Source organism: Danio rerio, chromosome 1 (genome assembly GCF_049306965.1).
Source record: "Danio rerio strain Tuebingen ecotype United States chromosome 1, GRCz12tu, whole genome shotgun sequence".
NCBI lineage: Eukaryota > Metazoa > Chordata > Actinopteri > Cypriniformes > Danionidae > Danio > Danio rerio.
Window position 1 is genome coordinate 2599503 of NC_133176.1, and position 26212 is coordinate 2625714.

Sequence of the window (26212 nt, forward strand, 5' to 3'; positions counted from 1 at the left end):
TAACAGTGTATTGCTGGAAACATTATAACCCCATTCTTCACTTAAACCGGACAAAGTCAACATGTTAGTTTTTCTGGCAAATAATTTAAAATATGACTACAAAAGGTGGAGAGAAACTACGCTGTTTTTTTAAACATCTGACTTATATTGTTACTAGGTTAACATTTTCTTTTTACGTATAATTATTAATATTTATATTATTATTACACTGATTAGTAAAGTGCCATTTAGAATTTTTGTTAAGTTCTTAAAAATGTAACGTTTAATTGTTATTATTATACAGTTTCAAACAGTTAAAGTAATGTAATATTTAACTACAATATTTATAAACAGTTTTGTGTTATTTTATTAACGAAAGTTCAAAAATAAACATGTACGTTTATACGGATGTTTTATTTATTAACATTAAATTCGGTTATTCCTTAATTTTTACATAAAAGGTAAATTAACTTAAGTAGGCTACATTATTTGTTGATGTAGGCCTACGAGATCGAGGAACATTTTTGCCAGTAAATAATGTTCGCACCACTTAAAAAACAAAACAAATGAATAACTTGCGAAAAGGATGCAATAAAAAATGCAAGCGCTTAATCATTCTTCACAATCGGATTCGTACGTGCAATAAGCGGAGGCTATATTGCGCCGACAAGAACAAGCCCTAAAACTAAGTCTAGAGAGAGAATTAATACTAGTTAATATTAATGATTATAAACATGAACTGCGTTGTATGATAAGCGCATCACAATGATGTCGTGATCTTTGCTGATGAACTGATATGTTATCACCGTCTCCCCAGCCAGGTTTTCATCTGCTTTTTTCCCCTTCTTCTGGATACAAACAATAAAGTATCAGCGCCAGACCAGTGGTTTAAATTATATTTTACTCTCCTGATTTCTTTTCTTTTCATTAAAAAATAAATAAATGTTTAAAGTTTTGTATTGCATAGCCTATATATTTTTAAAGATTATCATTCAGCTTACCTGCAGCGCATGAGGTTGTGTGCTGGGCAAATCCCCTTTACTCATGCTACCCATTTCATTTATGACACTGTAAACTTGACTTGGCAGGCTGATCATCTTTAAACTCAAAAGGTGTTTTTAACTTGAGACTGCATGCTTCTGCATAATGTGATGTTTCTTATTACAACTGTTAGCAGTGTCAAAATGAAAGCAAACATTAAAAAGGGTTTTGTTTTATCAATTGTATAGTTTAGTTTTAATAATAGCTAATGTATATAATAAATTATAATATCGATTATTGTGTAGACGACAATGTTCAACAAAACAATTTTATTAGGTTACTCTAATAGACCAAATCCCTAACTGAAAAAAAAATGTGAAAATGACAGGCAGTTGCGTCTTTGCTAAAATTAATTTAACGATAAATTTCTTTTGCTTTTTTCCCCTTTAGAGATCAAAAGAGCTGTATTTAAAGAATCATTTAACAAAAACATGAATTGAATGCCCAGTTCTTTCCCGTGTGAGTTTAGTGCGCCTCCACCGCGTCTGTGTTTTTAAGGTTAGGTGCACCCTGACCTGACGCGGGGACCAGATCTCTGTATTGCTTTAATTTCTCAATTTTCATAACTGCATTGCATTTTCATATGGTAAAATATCTAAATTTATGTTCTGAAAGTAGTAGGAATGACGGGAGTGTTAGTAAATAACAGAAAGAACTTTCACTTTTGAGTGAACTTCTGTCACGTGTTATTTTAGTATGATAAAATAAACAAAAATAGTAATGCAGAAAATTATTTTTCGCTCTGCCAAGCCTTCTCTGTTGCTGTATAGAGAAGCAGCCTGCTCAGTCTCCTTACCCCGGCCCCACCCCGCCCACCGACTCCTGAACGTCTCACTCACTAACTCACTCACTCACGCGGGCATGCAGTGCGGTCTCATGAGGAAACGCAGCTTTTTGATATAATAAATGTTTTTCTTGTTCCCAAATACAAATAATTTATCAAGTATTGTTTGAAATAAGTATTCATAAAAACAGGCTATTCCTGCTTTTCCGAATACCGTATTCCGGTTCGGCTCCACCCATAATATATATATAATTTTTTATTTTTTTTTTGCATCGCACCCTCCTGCGATGTGACTATCGCGGATGCCCACATCGCGATTTCGATGCTGAAACGATATATCGTGCAGCCCTATTCTGGGGTGCCTTTTATCGTTTGGACCGATCATAAAAATCTTGAGTACATCAAATCTGCCAAAAGACTAAACTCTAGGCAGGCTCGGTGGGCATTATTTTTCGGATGATTTAATTTTTCAATATCGTACAGACCAGGTTCTAAGAACATCAAACCTGATGCGTTATCTCGTCTTTTTGATCGCTCGGATCCTACGTCATCTCCAGATCCGGTGCTTCCGCAGAGGGTTTTTGTGGCGAATATTTCTTGGGAAATCGAGTCGCGGGTTCGCACAGCCCTGGATGGGGTAACACCTCCGATCGGATGCCCGCCGAGTCGATTATTTGTGCCAGAGGATCTACGGTCCGACGTTATCCGGTGGGGTCATTCCTCCAAAGTAGCCTGTCATCCGGGGGTGAGTCGCACATTATTTGTTATCAAACAAAGATTCTGGTGGCCAGTAATGGCTCGTGATGTGCGCGATTTTGTTTTGGCTTGCTCTGTCTGTGCAGCTTCTAAGTCTTCCAATCGCCCGCCTGCTGGACTCCTTCAACCGCTGTCAGTGCCTTCGAGACCCTGGTCACACATCTCGCTAGATTTTGTTACGGGTCTTCCATTCTCTAACGGCAACACGGTGGTTTTAACCGTGGTGGACAGGTTCTCGAAGGCTGCTCATTTTGCCCCTTTGCCCAAATTACCTTCAGCCAGAGAGACAGCAGTTGCGGTCATTGATCACGTCTTTCGCATTCATGGCCTCCCGACAGACGTGGTTTCTGACAGGGGGCCTCAGTTTGTCTCTAAATTCTGGAGAGAATTCTGTCGTTTATTGGGGGCTACTGTTAGTCTTTCTTCTGGGTTTCATCCCCAGAGTAACGGTCAGACCGAGAGAGCCAATCAGGATCTTGAGCGCACATTGCGATGTTTGGTCTCGCAGAATCCATCCTCTTGGAGTCAGCAACTTTCGTGGGTGGAGTACGCACATAATTCGTTACCAGTGTCGGCTACGGGCCTCTCTCCGTTTCAGTGTAGTCTAGGTTACCAGCCACCAGTTTTTCCCAGTCTGGAATCCGAAGTCGCGGTCCCCTCCGTTCACGCCTTTGTCCAGAGGTGCCGCCGCACCTGGAACAGGGCCAGACAGACCCTCCTCCAGGTGGGGGAGCGCATTACTGTGGCTATAAATGTTCAGCGTTCCTGTCTCACCTTGTCAGTTCGTTGTCCTCACTTGTCTCTGTGTCTTTGTCAGGCTCTCCTCGTTGAGTTCGCTGGTTGTTCGCTGGTTGAAGTTTTCTCCGATGAACTTTAGATTCGCTCTGTTGACGGAGATTGAAGTTCTCCCCGATGAACTGTTGATTCGCTCTGTTGACGGAGATTGAAGATCTCCCCGATGAACTTTGTCCGCCCTGCAGACGGAGAACTATTTGTTCCTTCATCTTCCTCTTGTGAACACCTGACTTCCAGCCAGCCAGCTTCTCTTTGTTCTGTGTCCCTCCTAAGTTTAATAAATTGTCGCTTGCATTTGGGTCTCCACGTCTTCTTTGAACTTTGTGACAGAAACATGGCAACCAACCCAGAGTTTGTGGACCCTCCCTCCTCATTTAAGTCAGCAGTAGGTCAACATTTCAGCTACCCGGTGGACAAAGTATGGCAATCGAGTAGTCGACAAGACCCACACAATTTGCCATAAGTCCTTTAAGACGCTTCACTAAGTGACAGGCAACACAACTAACATGCAGATGCAAGGATTTCCACTGCATATACGATGCTTTGCTTACTCTGTTAATCTGGCTGCGCAGAGAGGGATGGGCATTCACCAGATGTCCCGACTCTTGGCAGAGTAAGGAAAGTTGTCACGTTTTTTCACCGCAATGTTGGCATGATGGTGTTTTTGAGGTAGAATTTTCAACTTCCTTAAATCAAACGAGTTTGGTTTTCTTAAAAGAAATAGGTTGTTTATTTGTTTAATGCTCACTTGATTTGTGGTTTGCAGCACAGGCATTAAGCCTCAGTTACCTCAGTGTGAAACAGTAGCCATTTAATTTACACTTTAAATGTAAGAGAACTTGATTGAAGAAGAGTTTTCAACATGCTCGAATCATCTCCACAATGGAGTTTAGTTCTGTTTGTTTTTCAACAGTGTTTTGTTACAACAGAAGTGTTATAGCTTTGGCTATTTATTTATTTTATATATGGCCATTTATATTGTTAATCATTTGCATAGTTAATATTGTTCTTTGGTGTTCAGTTTATAAAGATTTTAAAAAATGTTATTTAAATAAAAAATATAGTTTAAAAAATCTTTTTTTTCACCCCCCACGAAAGAAAATTGTGATACGAACCGAATTGTGGATTTGGTGTATCGTTACAGCCCTACTAACAACTGTCATTATATCAAATATCTGCTGCAAGGCTGTTATAAATGAACTTCAACATGCAACAACTAACTAGTATTTACAGAGAAGAGTCTGAAATTACACAAAATTGTGCTTCATTGTTTAAGAAAATGTTGAAAAATATTATTTTATAATAATGACTTTAATGCAAATGATAATTCAGACAAACTAACAAACAAACTAACAAAAAACATACCTTGACTTTGGTTTTCCAGGACAATTGTGGTATCTGAAGAGAGAAATTTGAGATGAACAAGTTCATTACACGGTGCCAAAAAAAAATTGTCTGTTGTGAAATGTTGTTTAAGAGCTACTAATGGTTTATGAAATAATAACTGGCTTTCAGGAGAAGCAGTGAGAATTATGGTTATTGTCACTAGTAAAACATCCTAGATATTTGTAAAATATTTGTGAGATATACAAGAAATTGCATCTTCTTACCATATCCATCTTCAGCTCCGCCAAAGTTGTTTTTACCTTCATTTTTTAAAAGAAATAAACAAAATACATGATTAGCCATTTCTTGTGGATAAAGTTCATATAAACCACCTTTACATGATTATTTTTTGAGGGAGTTAAAAAAAGTCTGTTGTAAAATGCTGTTTAAGAGCTTCTAATGAAAAATGAGTTTCTAAACAGGTTTCAAAAGCAGTAAGAATTGTGGTTAACTTGACTAGTAAAACGTCCTAGATATTTGCAGAACATTTGAGAAATATATAGGAAATTGCATCTTTCTATCCTGTTCCTTTAGAGAAATTATCCTGTTGACAAAGCAGGGGTCACCAAACTTGTTCCTGGAGGGCCGGTGTCCTGCAGATTTTAGCTTCAACCCTAATCAAACACACCTGAACAAGCTAATCAAGGTCTTACTGGGTATACTTGAAACATCCAGGCAGATGTGTCGAGGCAAGATGGAGCTAAACCCTGCAGGGACACCGGCCCTCCAGGACCGAGATTGGTGACCCCTGCTTTAAAGGCTGATTTATACTTCTGCGTCAAGCGCATGCGCAAGCTGATGCGCACCTCTCAAAAAATGCAACTACACGTCGCAACGGCGCGTAGTCCAAGCTCTGTAATTGGTGGGCTTGGTAGCTCTGACGAGTGTGGGTGGGACCGAGAGCCGCGCGAGCCTGATGGAGCGACTGTTTACAAGTGTGGAGTCCCGTGAAGGAGCTCCGGATGGAAAGTTTTGTTTTGTGTTTACTAAATTTTAAGTTTACTTGGTTTTGTGTTTTACATGTTTAAGCTTGTTGCACGTCTGCCGGCTCCTTCCTCAAAATGAGCGACTTTGAGCCACTTGTACATTAAGGAAGCGTTCAGAAAAAACAAAACACTAGCAAAAAAACTCGACACAGAGGAACATTTACACCTCACTGCCAACTAGCGTTTCGGAAGTGTTATTGCAGACCAACAGAGACAGCGCGCAGAAGTGTAAATGCACAGCTACGCGCGTTGCATGCGCCGTGTGTCACAGCGATCTATTGACGCAGAAGTATAAGCCAGACTTAATAAATTACATTAATTCTAAAATATAATAGCTTGCACAATTTACAATTTTAAGAAATAAATTGACACAGGTTAACACACTGAACTTGAATAAAATCTGTATTTTTAAGCCTTGTAAAGAAATATTGCAAAGGTAAGAATGAAAAATAAATTGGAAACAATACTGCCTACAACTATTGTGGACACCTATTCATTGTATATATCGCTATCAATTTAACATTGTCCTGTTTTTTTGGGAGTATGCTGTTGTATTTGCACTGTCTGTATATTGCACGATCGTTGTATATGCACTGTATGTATTTTGTACCGTCTGGAGCCAGCACCTAAGCTTTTCACTCATCATAGCACACGTGCTGCTGATGATGTGACAATAAACGTGATCCATGAGAAACACCTATTAACATTACGAGATTATTAACAGTACATCACAGAGACCTTACATTTAATTTAACAAGATCACAAAAAATGATCTTTTTTTAACTCCTACTGCAACAATCATAAAATGTCAGAAAAATTGTGTTATTTGTTTTTTTTTCTTGGATTGAACAAATACCAGTATGCTGACAATTGATTCAATCTGCATGATTAATTAAATAATTTCCTCCCATAAATTCTGTGTCTGGGACTAAAACCGCTCATGCAATAAAATCAGCATTTTTGCTAATATTTGTCTTGTAAATCCTGAAAGTAGTTTTAAAAAATTAGGAGGGCTTTTGATGGAATGTGAAGATTGTGAGGAAACATGGCAACCAACCCAGAGTTTGTGGACCCTCCCTCCTCATTTAAGTCAGCAGTATGTCAACATTTCAGCTACCCGGTGGACATAAAGTATGGCAATTTGCCATAAGTCCTTTAAGACGCTTCACCAAGTGACAGGCAACACAACCAACATGCAGATGCATATCCTACAGCACCATCCAGAAATCAATTTAGCTCATATCAAACGTCCCCGTTCCCGTGACAACAGAGCGCGGTTAAGTTGGTCTTGTTTTCGAGATTCCTGACACATTCAGTTATAGAAAAATCTCTTACATAACAAAATCTAAAGTGTGTTTCCTACAAGAAAACAAAGCTGGTTATGTTTCACAGCTGTCTTTTTCTTTTTTTTCGCTCGACATTACGAGCACTGCCCTGTTTAAGCCCTCACATTATGCGTTTAGCCGGGAGGGCTCGCGCTGAGCGGACCGTCTGAATGTGTCAGGAATTGAAAACAAAACCAACTTATCCACGCTTGACAACAGACAACGGCAGAAACATTGCCAATGCTGTCAAAGCGGAAGGATTTCCACTGCATATACGATGCTTTGCTTACTCTGTTAATCTGGCTGCGCAGAGAGGGATGGGCATTCACCAGATGTCCCGACTCTTGGCAGAGTAAGGAAAGTTGTCACGTTTTTTCACCGCAATGTTGGCATGATGGTGTTTTTGAGGTAGAACTTTCAACTTCCTTAAATCAAACGAGTTTGGTTTTCTTAAAAGAAATAGGTTGTTTATTTGTTTAATGCTCACTTGATTTGTGGTTTGCAGCACAGGCATTAAGCCTCAGTTACCTCAGTGTGAAACAGTAGCCATTTAATTTACACTTTAAATGTAAGAGAACTTGATTGAAGAAGAATTTTCAACATGCTCGAATCATCTCCACAATGGAGTTTAGTTACAACAGAAGTGTTATAGCTTTGGCTATTTATTTATTTTATATATGGCGATTTATATTGTGAATCATTTGCATAGTTAATATTGTTCTTTGGTGTTCAGTTTATAAAGATCTTAAAAAATGTTATTTAAATAAAAAAATTGTTTTAAAAATCTTTTTTTTCACCCCCCACAAAAGACAATTGTGATACGAACCGAATTGTGGGTTTGGTGTATCGTTACAGCCCTACTAACAACTGTCATTATATCAAATATCTGCTGCAAGGCTGTTATAAATGAACTTCAACATGAAACAACTAACTAGTATTTACAGAGAAGAGTCTGAAATTACACAAAATTGTGCTTCATTGTTTAAGAAAATGTTGAAAAATATTATTTTATAATAATGACTTTAATGCAAATGATAATTCAGACAAACAAACAATAAAAAAAAACATACCTTGAGTTTGGTTTCCCTGGAGAGTTGAGTTTGCTAAAGAGAGAAATTTGAGATAAAGGGGTTTACTACACTGCTTAAAAACAAAGTCTGCTGTAAAATGTTGTTTAAGAGCTACTAATGGTTTATGAAAGCAGTGAGAATTATGGTTAACGTCACTAGTAAAACATCCTAGATATTTGTAAAATATTTGTGAGATATATAAGAAATAGCATCTTCCTACCATGGTCATTTTCACCTCCGCCAGCGTTGTTTTCACCTTCATTTTTTAAAAGAAATAAACAAAATACATGACTTTGTCAATTTCTTTTGGATAAAGTTAATATAAACCACGTTTACATGATTAGTTTATGAGGGATTTTTAAAACAATTCAGACAAACTAACAAAAAAACAAACAAACAAACCATACCTTGAGTGTGGTTTTTCAGTTCAGATATATTAACTGAAGAGAGAAATTTGAGATGAACAAGTTCATTACACAGTGCCAAAAAAAATTGTCTGTTGTGAAATGTTGTTTAAGAGCTACTAATGGTTTATGAAATAATAACTGGCTTTCAGGAGAAGCAGTGAAAAATATGGTTAACGTCACTAGTAAAACATCCTAGATATTTGTAAAATATTTGTCAGATATATAAGAAATTGCATCTTCCTACCATATCCATCTTCAGCTCCGCCAGCGTTGTTTTCACCTTTATTTTTTAAAAGAAATAAACAAAATACATGAATATCCATTTCTTGTGGATAAAGATAATATAAACCACCTTTACATGATTATCTTTTGAGGGAGTTAAAAAAAAAGTCTGTTGTAAAATGCTGTTTAAGAGCTTCTAATGAAAAATTAGTTTCTAAATGGGTTTCAAAAGCAGTAAGAATTGTGGTTAACTTGACTAGTAAAACGTCCTAGATATTTGCAGAACATTTGAGAAATATATAGGAAATTGCATCTTTCTATCCTGTTCCTTTAGAGAAATTATCCTGTTGACAAAGCAGGGGTCACCAAACTTGTTCCTGGAGGGCCGGTGTCCTGCAGATTTTAGCTCTAGCCCTAATCAAACACACCTGAACAAGCTAATCAAGGTCTTACTGGGTATACTTGAAACATCCAGGCAGATGTGTCGAGGCAAGATGGAGCTAAACCCTGCAGGGACACCGGCCCTCCAGGACCGAGATTGGTGACCCCTGCTTTAAAGGCTGATTTATACTTCTGCGTCAAGCGCATGCGCAAGCTGATGCGCACCTCTCAAAAAATGCAACTACACATCGCAACGGCGCGTAGTCCAAGCTCTGTAATTGGTGGGCTTGGTAGCTCTGACGAGTGTGGGTGGGACCGAGAGCCGCGCGAGCCTGATGGAGCGACTGTTTACAAGTGTGGAGTCCCGTGAAGGAGCTCCGGATGGAAAGTTTTGTTTTGTGTTTACTAAATTTTAAGTTTACTTGGTTTTGTGTTTTACATGTTTAAGCTTGTTGCACGTCTGCCGGCTCCTTCCTCAAAATGAGCGACTTTGAGCCACTTGTACATTAAGGAAGCGTTCAGAAAAAACAAAACACTAGCAAAAAAACTCGACACAGAGGAACATTTACACCTCACTGCCAACTAGCGTTTCGGAAGTGTTATTGCAGACCAACAGAGACAGCGCGCAGAAGTGTAAATGCACAGCTACGCGCGTTGCATGCGCCGTGGGTCACAGCGATCTATTGACGCAGAAGTATAAGCCAGACTTAATAAATTACATTAATTCTAAAATATAATAGCTTGCACAATTTACCATTTTAAGAAATAAATTGACACAGGTTAACACACTGAACTTGAATAAAATCTGTATTTTTTAGCATTGTAAAGAAATATTGCAAAGGTAAGAAAGAATGAAAAATAAATTGGAAACAATACTGCCTACAACTATTGTGGACACCTATTCATTGTATATATCGCTATCAACTTAACATTGTCCTGTTTTTTTGGGAGTATGCTGTTGTACTTTGCACTGTCGTTGTATTTGCACTGTCGTTGTATTTGCGATGTGTGTATTTTGTACTGTCTGGAGCCAGCACCTAAGCTTTTCACTCATTATAGCACACGTGCTGCTGATGATGTGACAATTAACGTGATTTGATTTGATTTCTATCATGAGAAACACCTATTAACATTACGAGATTATTAACAGTACATCACAGAGACCTTACATTTAATTTAACAAGATCACAAAAAATGATCTTTTTTTAACTCCTACTACAACAATCACAAAATGTCAGAAAAATTGTGTTATTTGTTTTTTTTTCTTGGATTGAACAAATACCAGTATGCTGACAATTGATTCAATCTGCATGATTAATTAAATAATTTCCTCCCATAAATTCTGTGTCTGGGACTAAAACCGCTCATGCAATAAAATCAGCATTTTTGCTAATATTTGTCTTGTAAATCCTGAAAGTAGTTTTAAAAAATTAGGAGGGCTTTTGATGGAATGTGAAGATTGTGAGGAAACATGGCAACCAACCCAGAGTTTGTGGACCCTCCCTCCTCATTTAAGTCAGCAGTATGTCAACATTTCAGCTACCCGGTGGACATAAAGTATGGCAATTTGCCATAAGTCCTTTAAGACGCTTCACCAAGTGACAGGCAACACAACCAACATGCAGATGCATATCCTACAGCACCATCCAGAAATCAATTTAGCTCATATCAAACGTCCCCGTTCCCGTGACAACAGAGCGCGGTTAAGTTGGTCTTGTTTTCGAGATTCCTGACACATTCAGTTATAGAAAAATCTCTTACCCTAAAAAAATCTAAAGTGTGTTTCCTTTTTTTTTTACTTGACATTACGAGCATTATGCGTTTAGCCGGGAGGGCTCGCGCTGAGCGGACCGTCTGAATGTGTCAGGAATTGAAAACAAAACCAACTTATCCACGCTTGACAACAGACAACGGCAGAAACATTGCCAATGCTGTCAAAGTGGAAAGATTTTCACTGCATATACGATGCTTTGCTTACTCTGTTAATCTGGCTGCGCAGAGAGGGATGGGCATTCACCAGATGTCCCGACTCCTCGGCAGAGTAAGGAAAGTTGTCACGTTTTTTCACCGCAATGTTGGCATGATGGTGTTTCTGAGGTAGAATTTTCAACTTCCTTAAATCAAACGAGTTTGGTTTTCTTAAAAGAAATAGGTTGTTTATTTGTTTAATGCTCACTTGATTTGTGGTTTGCAGCACAGGCATTAAGCCTCAGTTACCTCAGTGTGAAACAGTAGCCATTTAATTTACACTTTAAATGTAAGAGAACTTGATTGAAGAAGAGTTTTCAACATGCTCGAATCATCTCCACAATGGAGTTTAGTTCTGTTTGTTTTTCAACAGTGTTTTGTTACAACAGAAGTGTTATAGCTTTGGCTATTTATTTATTTTATATATGGCCATTTATATTGTTAATCATTTGCATAGTTAATATTGTTCTTTGGTGTTCAGTTTATAAAGATTTTAAAAAATGTTATTTAATTAAAAATTATAGTTTTAAAAATCTTTTTTTTCACCCCCCACGAAAGAAAATTGTGATACGAACCGAATTGTGGGTTTGGTGTATCGTTACAGCCCTACTAACAACTGTCATTATATCAAATATCTGCTGCAAGGCTGTTATAAATGAACTTCAACATGCAACAACTAACTAGTATTTACAGAGAAGAGTCTGAAATTACACAAAATTGTGCTTCATCGTTTAAGAACATGTTGAAAAATATTATTTTACAATATTGACTTTTATGCAAATGATAATTCAGACAAACAAACAATAAAAAAAAAACATACCTTGAGTTTGGTTTCCCTGGAGAGTTGAGTTTGCTAAAGAGAGAAATTTGAGATAAAGGGGTTTACTACACTGCTTAAAAACAAAGTCTGCTGCAAAATGTTGTTTAAGTGCTACTAATGGTTTATGAAATAATAACTGGCTTTCAGGAGAAGCAGTGAAAAATATGGTTGACTTTACTTGTAAAACATCCTAGATATTTGTAAAATACTTGTGAGATATACAAGAAATAGCATCTTCCTACAAGGGTCATTTCCCGCTGCTTCAACATCTTTTTTACCTTCATCTTTTAAAAGAAATAAACAAAATACATGACTTTGTCAATTTCTTGTGGATAAAGTTCATATAAACCACCTTTACATAATTAGTTTATGAGGGATTTTTAAAACAATTCAAGGCAAGGCAAGGCAAGTTTATTTATATAGCACATTTCATACACAGTGGCAATTCAAAGTGCTTTACATAAACAGGAATAAAAAAGACAAGTTTAGGAAAATAAAATGCAGACAATAAAAAATATTAAAAACAGATAAAAACAAATTAAAATGAGTTAAAATAGGTTATAAAAGAATGAAAAAGAAAACGAAAAACATAATAGTGCGATCTGTCGGACGCAGCACAGTGCTCATTCAGTAAAGGCACAGCTAAACAGATGTGTTTTCAGTCTTGATTTGAATGTGCCTAATGTTGGAGCACATCTGATCATTTCTGGAAGCTGATTCCAGCAGCGAGGGGCATAGTGGCTGAAGGCAGATTCACCCTGCTTAGACTGAATTCAGACAAACAAACAAACAAACAAACAAAACAAACAAACCATACCTTGAGTTTGGTTTTTCAGGGGAGTTGAGCTCGCTAAAGAGAGAAATTTGAGATGAACAAGTTCATGACACGGTGCCAAAAAAAAATAGTCTGTTGTGAAATGTTGTTTAAGAGCTACTAATGGTTTATGAAATAATAACTGGCTTTCAGGAGAAGCAGTGAAAAATATGGTTAACGTCACTAGTAAAACATCCTAGATATTTGTAAAATATTTGTGAGATATACAAGAAATTGCATCTTCCTACCAGGGTCATTTCCCGCTGATTCACCATCTTTTTTACCTTGATCTTTTAAAAGAAATAAACAAAATACATGATTAGCCATTTCTTGTGGATAAAGTTCATATAAACCACCTTTACATAATTAGCTTTTGAGGAAGTCAAAAGAAAGTCTGTTGTAATACTCTGTTTAAGAGCTTCTAATGAAAAATGAGTTTCTAAATGGGTTTCAGGAGAAGCAGTGAGAATTACGGTTAACATGACTAGTAAAACATCCTAGATATTTGCAGAACATTTGAGAAATATATAGGAAATTTTCATCTTTCTATCGTGTTGCTTTACATTTTCTTTATCAAAATCTTCACCTCCTTTAAAAAAATGTATCCATTTCATGTGGAATGGTTCAGTGTCACTTACTTATACTTCTAATAAATCACATTAATTCTAAAATATAATAGCTTGTACAATTTACAATTATAAGAAATAAATTGACAGTTTAACACACTGAACTTGAATAAAATCTGTATTTTTAAGCCTTGTAAAGAAATATTGCACAGGTAAGAATGAAAAACAGATTTCTATTATGAAAACACTTATTAACATTAAGAGATTAATAACAGCACATCACAGAAACATTACATTTATTTTTAACAAGATCATACATTTTATTTGGGGTTTTTACAGCATAAAATTGCCTGGCAATATGCGATTGCCTTTCCAATTCAACATGGTCTTAACTAATAAAGACTTTCATTTATTTTAGCCACAGTGCAAACGAAACATGTCTCATATATGCCTATACACAGGCTGTATTTTTTCTGACAAACTGTTTCAACCGAAATTGGACATGCTACTCTGAGAGATTAAAGAACTGGCCGGGATCATATACTTTTACATTTAGCTGTTTATACTGCAGTTAGTTTTCAGGGCATATTATTCACAGACTATATTATCCTGTATAACGATAGACTGCGTTAAAGCGGGGAAAAAACACAAGCATTACCGGCCTTATCATGATGGAATCATTTAGTAGCGAACTTGCGTTTATGTGACTTAGGGCGTACTCACACTATGCCATCCATACCGTGCCCAGGCCCGTTTCCCGGATTGTTTGAGAAGTGTGAGTGCTCTGAATCGGGCTCAAGTACGGTTCACTTGGCCGGCCCTGGCCCGGTTGGAAGAGGTGTGCCAGAGCGCGGATCACTTGGGCTTTAGCACGGTACGCTTGTGTGTGAGTGCAAAACGCGGCAAAGCCCGAAACTGAAAGTGACTTTTAAGGGACTGTTTCATATGGATTTATTAATTAATCTACTGTTCAGTGAACGCAAACTGCCGTAGTTTATTAAAGATGCAAACCCCTCACTGCACCACAGCTGCACCTTCAGCAGACCTCCTCATTCCTGCAGCACTTTATGATTGTTTATGATTGTTTATGATTGTTTATGAGCGGCAAAAGTGGCAGATCTGTTTGGCGAAATATCTGACTGCGTGTCACTGCATATCAAACCGACTGAAGCGATATAACTAGAGAAATCTCCACTGTGCTGCTGAGTGAGAGAGCGCTTCTCACTGAACAGCACAGCAGCGATGACGTAAGCGTGCCGAGGCTCGATTGTGGTGTGAGCGCGGGCCGTAGGGGGAGACGGGAGGGGGGACATACCTAGTGTGAGTACGGCCTTACACTTGTTGTTGAAAAAACCTAATGACTATCTTTTCTTTTCTTTTTTTTTTTGCTGCCACCATCCTCGCTTGTGTGTCACCCAACACACCTTATTCTTGCACGTGGAAAAAACAATCCATTTGGCGCAACTTGTATCTAAACGCAGCCACACTCCCTCACATGCAAGCAGGGAAAGGCACAGCTAATTAAAATGTCCATATATGTTTTGGGGGCGGGAGGACTCAAGAAGAGAATGTCATTTAACCCTTTCTGCATGTCTAAGTTAACGTTGACAGCGCGATTATTTTTTAAGTGGATTAAATTATTAGTAGGGACATTTCAATGGTTGGTGGATATTGGTGGGGACGCGTCCACCCTAAATCTATGCCCCTGACAGTATATAATAAATATTGTACAGTGTTACTGACATTACATTAATTTTTGCAGGAAACATCAATCCAATAAACACAAACATACCTTTTTTACATGGAACATGTTCATCAACAAACTCTGATGGAAAAAAACAAACAAACAAGGAATTAAAACTGGTCAAATGATTGGACTAAAAAAATAATTGTTGTTGATTGTACATGTTGTAATAATTCTTAGCATTAAATGGAGCAGTAGATCCCAACTCCATTACTCTGCACAGTTTGTGCAGATTAGCAGAGGTCCGTGTGACAGACATAGCCCTATAGTGAAATTACCGGTTTGTAAACATTCACGATGTGCACACAGAAAAGTTAGCCTTTTACAAGTAGAATAGAATAAAAGAATTTATTAAAAAGATGAATGCGATTTTATATTTAAAAGATTTAAAATGTTATATTAAAAATTTAGACTTTATTATTGCAAATCTGAGGTTATATCTCACAATAATGATGAGGAAAAACAACTTGTTATTCTCTCTCTCTGTTTCCCCTTAGCTCAGAATATATGTTCCAGGGTTTTTTTTAACTATTAACATTGTGAACTGTAATAGGACTAGGTTTAAATTATGTGTTTAATGCTGTAATTGTAGGGCTAAAATAAATTGCCTGCAAACAACATATATAATTATTTTGTAGACCTACTGTATTTAGTCTATATATTAAAGTAATTATTTTTTATATTTCCACAGCAATACTATATCGACACTTAGGCGCCCACATTGATATATCCCGAATGTTTTTTTTTTTTAATATTTGGTTGAAAATTTAAATATATATATTTGCAGTCTACTAAATAGTGTTATCGCAGAAAATTGCATAAAGCATTTATGACAGGTTTTCAATAAAGTTTTGTTCAGTTTGTCTGCTTGATGAGACTACTTTGCACTGCACAACATTTAAATCAATAATATTGTATCATGATAATATTGTATAGTGGTGATTCCCACCCCTACTCTAAACGGAGGCTATTAATTCTGACTTTAACTGTATATAAAGCAGCACTACCGCTTTCAACAAATGCTTCAAGTTAAGCAAATTATTACATTAGTTAAGAAGGATCATGTGACACTGAATACTGCAGTACAGTAATGATGCAGAAAATTCAGCTTTGATTCACATTACACTTGAAAATACACTCGTATTAAAACAACATTAAAAACAGTTCATGTAAACTGAAATAATATTTTCAATGATAATATTACAGTTTATAAATTAATGCAGCCTTTGTGCAGTCTCTATGTGAGTGGTTGAAAGAGTCAAAGAGAATGTACTTAACACTTAAATTAAATGATAAAAGACATTTAATAGACTTACTCTTGACACTCCCGTTTTTGCAATATAGACCAAAGCAGGCCCCAATACCACCAAGGATGAGGAAAGGAAAAATGATCCACCAAGGTCCGCTGCTTGATTCCTCTGAAAAAAGAACATTACCGTTTTTACTGTATGAAACATAACAGATTACCTTGTTAAAATCTCTAAACTCTTGTCTTTGTTGTTCTTTCAAGCTTGTAATGAGTTTTGATTCAATTACTGATGCAACTTCAACACAAACAGAAAATGTATATTCCCACCATTTATTTTTTTTTATTTAACATTAATTTTGAACATCTAAAAAATTTTTTAGACAATATTTGCCTTTGTGTTTTATATATCTTGCAAGGACCCATAAGTCAATTTCAGTTTTAGGTTTACACCATGTTGCGCACCACTACTTCATTTGTGCAACACCTGGAAGATAACTTCCTTTAACCAGATGGTTTTATTAAACAGAGCTAAGGTGATATTAGTTTTCAGTTGACTAGTTAATTAATAGAGTTGAAATCAAATGTTTTTTTAAAAACAAATAATATTAATTAAGATGTAATTAATATTACATAAATGTAGCTGTAAATAATTAATTAACAATTTGTCACATGCAATATAAACAAAAACATCAAGCAACATAACACCAGAGAGGTACAAGAATTATTAATTTTAAATAAATAGTAAGTTGTTACATTTCTGTACATTGCTGTGTTGCGTGATTACTATTAGTTTTTTTTCCGCTAGTCTCTCCCTCTTTTTTCTCTCTCTCTCTCACTCGCTCGCTCTTCTCCCGCTTCCACCCATACAGTAGCTACGATTGGCTACCACTGCCCAGCTGTTTGCCGTGTTCCCCCCTGAGGTTACCACACAGTCTCCAATCCAGCCGCTGCTACCATGGCATAAAAGTGGTGACAAGATGCTACATGCAACGCCCTGGGATGGGACACTTGAATTTCTGTGTTGTGTTGTGTGTCAGTGAAATTGCAAATCCGTTTTCAGTGTGTTACAATTAGGTAAATGTCTGTTGTTTTTTGTCTGTTCTCCATTTGTCTACCATCAGTTATTTGTTGAAAATTTATTAAAAATAAAAAAGCTGAAAAATCTTTTTGTCAACTTTGTTGATGCACCTTTGGCAGCGATTACAGCCTCAAGTCTTTCTGAATATGATGCCACAAGCTTGGCACACCTGTCTTTGGGAATTTTTGCCCATTCCTCTTTGCAGTACCTCTCAAGCTCTGTCAGGATGCTGGATGGGAAGTAACAGTGTACAGCCATTTTCAGATCTCTCCAGAGATGGTTGTTGTGAAGCCACTCCATTGATATTTTGACAGTGTGCTTTGGGTCATTGTCCTGCTGGAAGATGAACCGTCTCCCCAGTCTGAGGTCAAAATCACTCTGAAGCAGGTCTACATTCAGGATGTCTCTGTACATTGCTGCATTCATCTTTCCCTCTATCCTGACTAGTCTTCCAGTTCCTGCTGCTGAAAAGCATCCCCACAGCATGATGCCAACACCACCATGCTTCACTGTAGGGATGCTGTTAGCCTGGTGATGAGCTCTGCCTGCTTTTCTCTAAATGTAACGCCTGGCGTTCACTCTAAAGAGTTCAATTTTAGTCTCATCAGAGCAAAGAGTTTAGTTTCTTATGGTCTGAGAGTCCTTCAGATGCCTTCTGGCAAATTCCAGGTGGAGAGTGGCTTCAGTCTGGCCACTCTACCATACTGGCCTGACTGGTGGATTCCACTGTACCAAAGCCAATTTAGAGCTTCGCGCCAAAGGCTGTGAATACTGATGTACATGTGATTTGAGTTTTTTTTTTTTTTTTTTAATAAATTTTCAACAATTTCAAAAACTCTTGGTTCACATTGTCATTATGGGGTATTGTGTGTAGAATGTTGATGAAATAAAAGAATTTAATTCATTTTGGAATAAGGCTGTGACAAAGATATGTGGAAAAAGTGAAGCGCTATTAATACTTTTCGAATGCACTATATATAACTCCTATTCAACATAATGTGTATATATATATATATATATATATATATATATATATATATATATATATATATATATATATAGTTGAAGTCAGAATTATTAGCCCCCTTTTGATTCTTATTTTCTTTTTCAAATATTTCTGTTTAACAGAGCATGTTTAACAGAGCAAGGACATTTTCACAGTTTGTCTGTGTTTTTTCTTCTGGAGAAAGTCTTATTTGTTTTATTTCGGCTAGAATAAAAGCAGTTATTAATTTTTTTTAAAACCATTTATGGGACAAAATTATCAGCCCCTTTAAGCTAATATTTTTTTGATAATCTACAGAACAAACCATCATTATACAATGACTTGCCTAATTACCCTAACCTGCCTAGTTCACCTTATTAACCTAGTGAAGCCTTTAAATGTCACTTTAAGCTGTATAGAAGTGTCTTGAAGAATATCTAGTCTAATATTATTTACTGTTATTACTATAATTTACAATTAATTATAAATATTGTGTTTGCTCCCCCTTACTTATATATTTTTGTGTAAATAAAAAAATATGTAAATGAATATATTGCTATGTTATTATCATGAGGAATTGTGTAATTGTTTGTAGTTTTCTCTCCCTGATTAGGCAATTTAATTTGGAGTATTAACAGCTGTTGTGAATTGGATCTGAGATGGACCGAGATGAATTATTGGAGATTGGACAGGCCAACTGGGTAGATTTACATGGACAAAGGAAAATTAAGACCTGTTAAAAATGATTTAATACCTACTTCTACTAACATTTTAAAGGGTCACGAAACACCAAAACACATTTTTTGAGCTGTTGACAGTGGTATATGTGTCCCACACTGCTAAAAACACTATTAGGACACCTATATTTCACTAAAAAGTGTAAATTGGTTGTTTTTGCGTTATTTTAAGCAAATTCGTACTTCCTGTTTGAAATGAATTTTTGAAGCTGCTCATGACATAATAGTGTGTATTCCAGCGTGCAGACTGGGCGTCTGTGCCAGAGTGTGTCTTATTACGTCTTACAATGTGTTGCATTAATGCATGAGTAAGGCTTGGGTCAAACCAATCAGCGCACTCTATTGTGCAACTTCATTAATATTCATTACTATCACCGTGTTTTCAGGACAGAGACGCCACGTTGTGTTGGCAAAACAAGCGTGAAGTGTTGCTTTTATAGTTTGCTGCAGTGAAGTTTCGTTTTCATTTTCTCTCTGTGAGAGCTCAGACTCACGTGTGGATTAACAGTGTACGCGACGCTCCACAACAATAACTTGCGTGTCTAAGGAGGATTATTGTTTACCTGAGAGCTGTTCTCATCTGCAAACGCTGAGATCTGGATTCGCTTGTAGTATTCTCTTAATAAAGACGCGGCTCTAGTTGCTGGTGATTGTCTCTACAGATTTGGTAAGTGAGCGACCAGTGCTCTTTGTTTATTCAGTTTGTTTGTATCTAACAAACTATTGCACAGAGTGTAAACACGTTAGCACCACAACCAAACTTTACCCTCGTGTAGGGTTTTTACCGCATTTAGTGACCGGAATAACACGCGCGGCTTTCTGACACTACCTGTCGTGTGCATCTAAGTTTCTGGGAAATGCAGAGGGTTTTTTTCTCTCATTCGCCGTGCGGTATCAAACATTGCATGAAAAATACACGCTTAGAGCAGATCCTCAAATCAAATATCTCGTGTGTCGCGAGGGGCATGAATGAATTCCCTGAATGAAAGAGCCAAACTGCAGTTAAAGTCCACCATTTAATCATTTGGCAAATAATTCGACTACAGATGTCCATGTAGGTTAAACACCATCACATTCTCCTGTATGTATGTGTGTGTGTGTGTGTATTTTGACTCTGAAACTCGCGCGTGCCCAAATCGACACTCCCACAACCTCCCACTTTAGTTCCTCCGACACTCCCCCCTAAACAGAGCTGGACACGCCCACTTTTCTGACTTTTTCCAAAGAAGAGGTGTGAAAACACCCTGCTGAAACGAGGGGGTTTCATGGCCCTTTAAGACTTTTTAAAGACATTTTAAGACTCCGCAGACACGCTGTAAGACTATTTTAGCTGTCTGTAGTATGAAACAGGATAAGCATTTTATTACAGCTCTTTTTTATGTGCAACTTCTGAATTGAAAGGAGCATCTCAGCATCAGTCCAATGTGAAAATGAATCTAGCTTTTGTAGTGAATTGCTGTCTCACCTTCAAACAGCTGTTCCTCAGTGACTGGATCACTGGTTGCACGACTTGCGATGTTATCTAGTGTGCATGTGTAGTAGTTCTTTGGATTTCCAGTGCTGTGGACTGTGATGGACTGACTTCGCTCATTACTCGTCAAGGTCTTAATTTCTCCAGTAGAATTCTTCCAAATGATTGATAACTCCATGGTGACGCTTTCATCATACTTGCATGTCAAATATGCAGCTTTTGAGTCGGCAGATTTCTCTATTGTTATCGTAGGTTTGGGCACCCGCTCTGGTAAACATAAACAAATTAATTTAAATTTTAAATAATTAAAAAACATCTAGTCCACAGGGTAAACATTTGAAATGATAAAGGCAAAGGCTAATACCATAGTACTTATGTGTAAACCATAACAAAAAAAGTACTACCATAGTATTAAAATTAAGCATGGGCTGGTATAAGATTCCGATGGTATGATAACCTTGGATAAAAATATTACAGTTTTGCAGTATTGTAGTTATTTGTTCATTCATTCATTTTCTTGTCGGCTTAGTCCCTTTATTAATCCGGGGTCGCCACAACCCATCTCTGGCAAATATTCACACACACACTCATACACTACGGACAATTTAGCCTACCCAATTCATCTGTACCGCATGTTTTTGAACTGTGGGGGAAACCGGAGCACCCGGAGGAAACGCACGTGAATGCAGGGAGAACATGCAAACTCCACACAGAAACACCAACTGAGCCGAGGATCAAACCAGCGACCTTCTTGCTGTGAGGCGACAGCACTACCTACTGCGCCACTGCTTCGCCAGTATTGTGGTTACTGCTCTGAAATTCTGATGTTCTGAGATTCTTTTTACATGTCTGTGTAAAAAACTAAAACTTTTTACCCTTTTAAACACAATATATTTTATTTTGAGAAACTTTTAAAATATTTTGGAGCAGTAAACAGGCTGAATAATTCAAAATGAATTCGAATAAATCATTGACTTCGGCTGTCTTCATTAGTATCTAAAACATAGATTTCAATACAATTTAAAATGATATATTTGGAGATAATTTTAGCTGGAAATACCGTTGTAATAAAAAACTTAAAACAAACATAAAAAAAAAGTTTTACATATACAGTGAGAACGGTGGTATACCTTGAAAACAGTTATCATCCCATGCTTAATTAAAATGTTTATTTTTTATTTCAGTTGTTCGCTGTAAACTCTAAACTCTATGGTGAATGATTTTCACTATTAGTAAATATGACAGTACCATTGTAGGTCAATTACAACATGACACAAGCACTGAAAACACTACTATAGGAGATGATAAAGAGAAACATGTACCAGGACATTTCTAAGACATACATAGTACTGCAAAGTCCAAAACACATAAAAAAACATCAATGTTCGTAAGCGTAACAACAATTACTGCTAAACTCAATTTAATTGTAAAAGTAGTTTGCTATGAAACAGGCACAGTGTTAAACTGTGAAGCTCAGTGTTTAAAACAAATAAATAAAAACATGATGATTTTAATAGTGTAATTATAATAATCTGAATACAATCAATATAGACTCACCTTTAACAGTCAGGCTGAATCTTTGTGTCTGCTCTTTGCTGTTGATGTCAATGGTGTAAACTCCAGTGTGGAAAAAAGTTAAGTTTTTTATAGTGATTTTTCCAGTCTTCTCATCAAGACTTGTGATGCCGAGGAAGTTATTATTCCAGATATTTACACCATCTTCATCATATTCAATCGCCTTGGTAACAGCTCCACTAGTGCTTATGTGTTTCCATATAATGCTGGCTCCTTTAGTGATAGGACTGGCTGGAGTAAAAGAAACTTCATCACCCACTGCTTTCACCTCTTTGCCTAATGAATAAAACATGAGAGAGTATTTTAGTCAACAATCAAATCTCTGTACTGCTTACTTCTATAGAAAATTACAATTGTACAAGGACATAACAATGTTACGTTAATATAAGCTCCAAGCTACATTCCTCAGTATCTATGGTGTTGAATTGTCAAAAACACATTAAAATAGATGATTATTCAAGTCACTGATTGTAAAATGGGTAATATTAATGTACAGTGGTCATAATCCAGAGCTCCCACTTCTAGCCAAAATCTCTGACTTGTACTGAATAAAACACAGAATTTCTAAATTAGAATTAACTTGATTGTTTTAATATTAAAATTATTTGAACTTGAATATACATTTTCATGAATCTAACGGCCATTATTGGATAAAAATATTATGCAAAACAAATATATAATAATTTAAGTCAGATTTTGAAAAATAAACTAAATTACAGCACACAGTCTAACATCCAGGGTTCATTAAATGAAAACTAAAACGTAATGTGACAAACAAAAAGTCCCCGATATTCCACGACTTGAACAAAAACTATATTGAACTCCACGAGTTTCAATAGCTTTAATTGACCTTTTAAATAGTCAAGACATTGCAGACATATCAAGACCCGCACTAGGAACCCCGATAAACATTATATTATCATGTTCTACCGAGTTTACATATTTTGTGTACAGTAGGCCCAATAACCTAGATGCTAGCTTATAGCTAATCTAGCGATAGCTAATCTAGCACTAATGTAGATCACCACAAAGACTATCGTGAACACAACCGCAAACATAATCCAATCACTTGACAAAGATAACCCGCGTTACAACGTTATAATAACGTTATAATAACTATATATGTATAATAACTACATATATTTGCGGTAGAATTTAATTACCGTTAGCATGGTGCTATGCTCAGATGAGATGTTAAGGAACACAATAATAAGTTACCTGAAACTGCTCCTAAGGCGAACACGAAGCATAGGGCGGCAGCCGAGTATCTTAGAAGGAACATTTTCATACAATTTGTACTTTATGAAGCTATTTCTCTATACTATTAGCCAAAAATAGCCGCGCAGGGGAAACACACCCTACGACGAATGTCGGCGGACATAGGAAGCAATGAAACGAAACCGAAACCAATGGGCGAGGGGCGCTGTTTAGTGGAAAGCTTCAGGGGTTATTGCGGCCATCTTGTGGCGAGATTTGGTATAGCGCCTGCTGAAGGCCCCATATAGGGGCTGGTTGGCTGGTTTTAGCTGGTCGACCAGGCTGCTTTAGACGGATTTTGGCCATTTCCAGCCTGGCCTTCGCTGGTCAAGTTGCTCACGAGTTTATTTGTCTGTGATATTGAAGTTTTTTGACTCCTCCACCACAGTCAATAATATCCAGCTGCAGGCCCGCAGAACCACACACGTTCTAGGCGCACACAATCTAGGACACACGATTTAGGCTAACCATATGGTTACGACTGATGTTAATGTTATTAACGTCTTTTTGAACATCGTCATCGATATATTTTGATATATATGGTTAATAAATATTGTACACAATAAACAATAGTGTTTACTTTACTTTATTTCACAAATATTGCGATCGAGACGGGTGAATGGGGAGCGTTGTTTCCGATCGCCATTCAATATAATATACTAAACAGTTTTTAATCAGTCATTATAGCTGATCAGTCATTATTATCTGACAATAATACGGCAGATACTCGTTTGCTGGCCTTGCTGAACGATCTAATTTGGACAGGTTTGATTTATATAATAGATTAATTTTTGATGAAGGAAATAATAGCAAGTTAATAAAGGCAATAATACATTATATGTAATAAAAATCGTTTTACATGTAACAAATGTATAACATTATATAACATATATATAGTATAATATTAATATTTTACTCAAGCGATTTGATAGTGTTTATTAGCTTAATTTTCTAATAATCTTTTAATTAATGATTTCCCACATTTAATACTGTAGTAATTTATAGTAGGCAATAAATTCTTTATAAACCAAAATTTAGCAATAGGAACAAATTAACTATTCATAAAAATAAAAAAAAAACTAACAGCTGTGACAGTTTAGTAAAAGATAGTTTATATATAAACTTTTAATTATAATCAGATTATCAGTTAAGATAATCAGTTTATAGCTTTGTATATTGTTTAAATTATTAACTAGTAGGCTTATTTATTTTAAAGTGACATATTATTGTTTGCTTTTTATATTTTACAACAAAGTGATTTTAACCAAGTATGATAATATTAAGATCTTGAATTAGTTTATTACACTTAATCCAGCAATTAGACGGTCTATAATGTTTTCATTGTGTATATGAACAAAGTTGAGGAAAGTCATAAGTGTCTTTAACCAATTATTTTTATTTACATAATTTCAGTTCAGAAACTGAAAATTCAATAAAATTCAATAGGTGGCGATAATGCTAAAGAGTTAGTCACCATATATGGTTTGCCTAAATCGTGTGTCCTAGATTGTGTTTGCCTAAAACGTGTGTGGTTCTGCGGGCCTTACAGTCAACATCAAATTATATTTACTTCATTATTACACCATTTTATTGTGAATCATTAATGATTGTATGCTTTAGACCAGGGGTGTCCACACTCGGTCCTGGAGGGCTGGTGTCCTGGAGAGTTTAGCTCCAACCCTAATCATGACTAATGATAACAAGCATTAATTTTATTTGAATAATTCTATGCATTAGAAATGGAAAATGTTGACCTATGACTAATAAATGCTGTTCCAGTATTGTTCATTATTAATTCACTTTAGTGAATATTTACTTAATTGTAAAGTGTGACCCATAAGCGTTGAAATTACGGCTACTTATTGATGCACAATTACCCCAAAACTCTCTGCTTGATGGCAATAAGAGATTCTATAGGAGACATAATATTATTCCTCGTCTTTATTTGCATACATTACAGCAGATTCAGAGAAAAACACCAACATGTTCCACAACAAAAATACCAAATGACAACAGTCAGAAGTAAAGGTAGTTGAAAGATATTTGAAAGCTCCAGTTGATTTAGTCAAGCTGAGATCTAAGGCACAGGGAAATAAGTGGAAAAGAGTTTGCATCTGTAATGAACATCCGCAGCTTCATTCATTCATGCCCTCCTCCTACAGAAAGCAGCACAGACACCTTCAAGAACAAAAACAGAAAAATGATCAATGCTTTAAAATTATAAATCGAGCACACGCTATTCAAACACACTCCAAGTACTACTGCATTTTATATATATATATATATATAAATATATATATATACATATATACAACAGTTCTGTCTAGTTCTCGAATCTGATTGGCTGATAGCCGTGATATATTCAAGTAATATCAGCACCCGTACAGCCTCTTTACCCTTTATGTATTACTCCGCAAAACATTCAGCCAGCAAAAAGCAGACACTACAGATCTAAAGTGTAAAAGATGCACGCTCAGCTGTGTAACTGTCAGCTTATGATTTCAATCCAAGGCGGAAGAAGTAGTTCCTCATACAAAAGGGTTTTTTGAGACTCTCCATGTTTATTTTTGTTTTTATATACACAAGTATGCCGTCAAACTGTTGTATAAACGCAATATTACACTCATAGCAGTGCAATATGGTTGTATATTGGCACTGGTGGGGGCACCAAGGCACATCGCACGCTCCCCACCAGTGCCGATATACAGCCATATCGCACTGTTTCACATGTGATATTGCTCATATATCACATAAAAGTCTTTCTAGAATTTAAAGTTAAATGCCATTTTTCACAACTCAGTGAATTCCTGAGTGAA

The 26212-nt window shown here is 36.5% G+C and overlaps 1 protein-coding gene across 14 annotated transcripts in view; it reads right to left on the reverse strand.

Annotated features, from left to right (window-relative positions):
• Window positions 1–26212, reverse strand: part of si:ch211-132g1.3 — a 69988-nt gene that overhangs the window by 3880 nt on the left and 39896 nt on the right. For 9 of the 14 annotated variants that reach the window (XM_073949305.1, XM_073949300.1, XM_073949303.1 and 6 more), the window contains one exon: window positions 25320–25574. In XM_073949305.1, coding sequence (XP_073805406.1) covers window positions 25540–25574 — 35 coding nt within the window. In that variant the 3' untranslated portion in view covers window positions 25320–25539. Of the gene's footprint in view, window positions 1–4720; window positions 4754–4965; window positions 5002–8122; window positions 8156–8342; window positions 8379–8529; window positions 8563–8773; window positions 8810–11920; window positions 12688–12737; window positions 12771–12982; window positions 13025–15092; window positions 15126–16360; window positions 16463–20558; window positions 20832–22121; window positions 22416–23357; window positions 23542–25319; window positions 25575–26212 lie in introns of those variants that run through there. The other 5 variants (XM_073949297.1, XM_073949298.1, XM_073949296.1 and 2 more) reach the window with 3 other exon arrangements.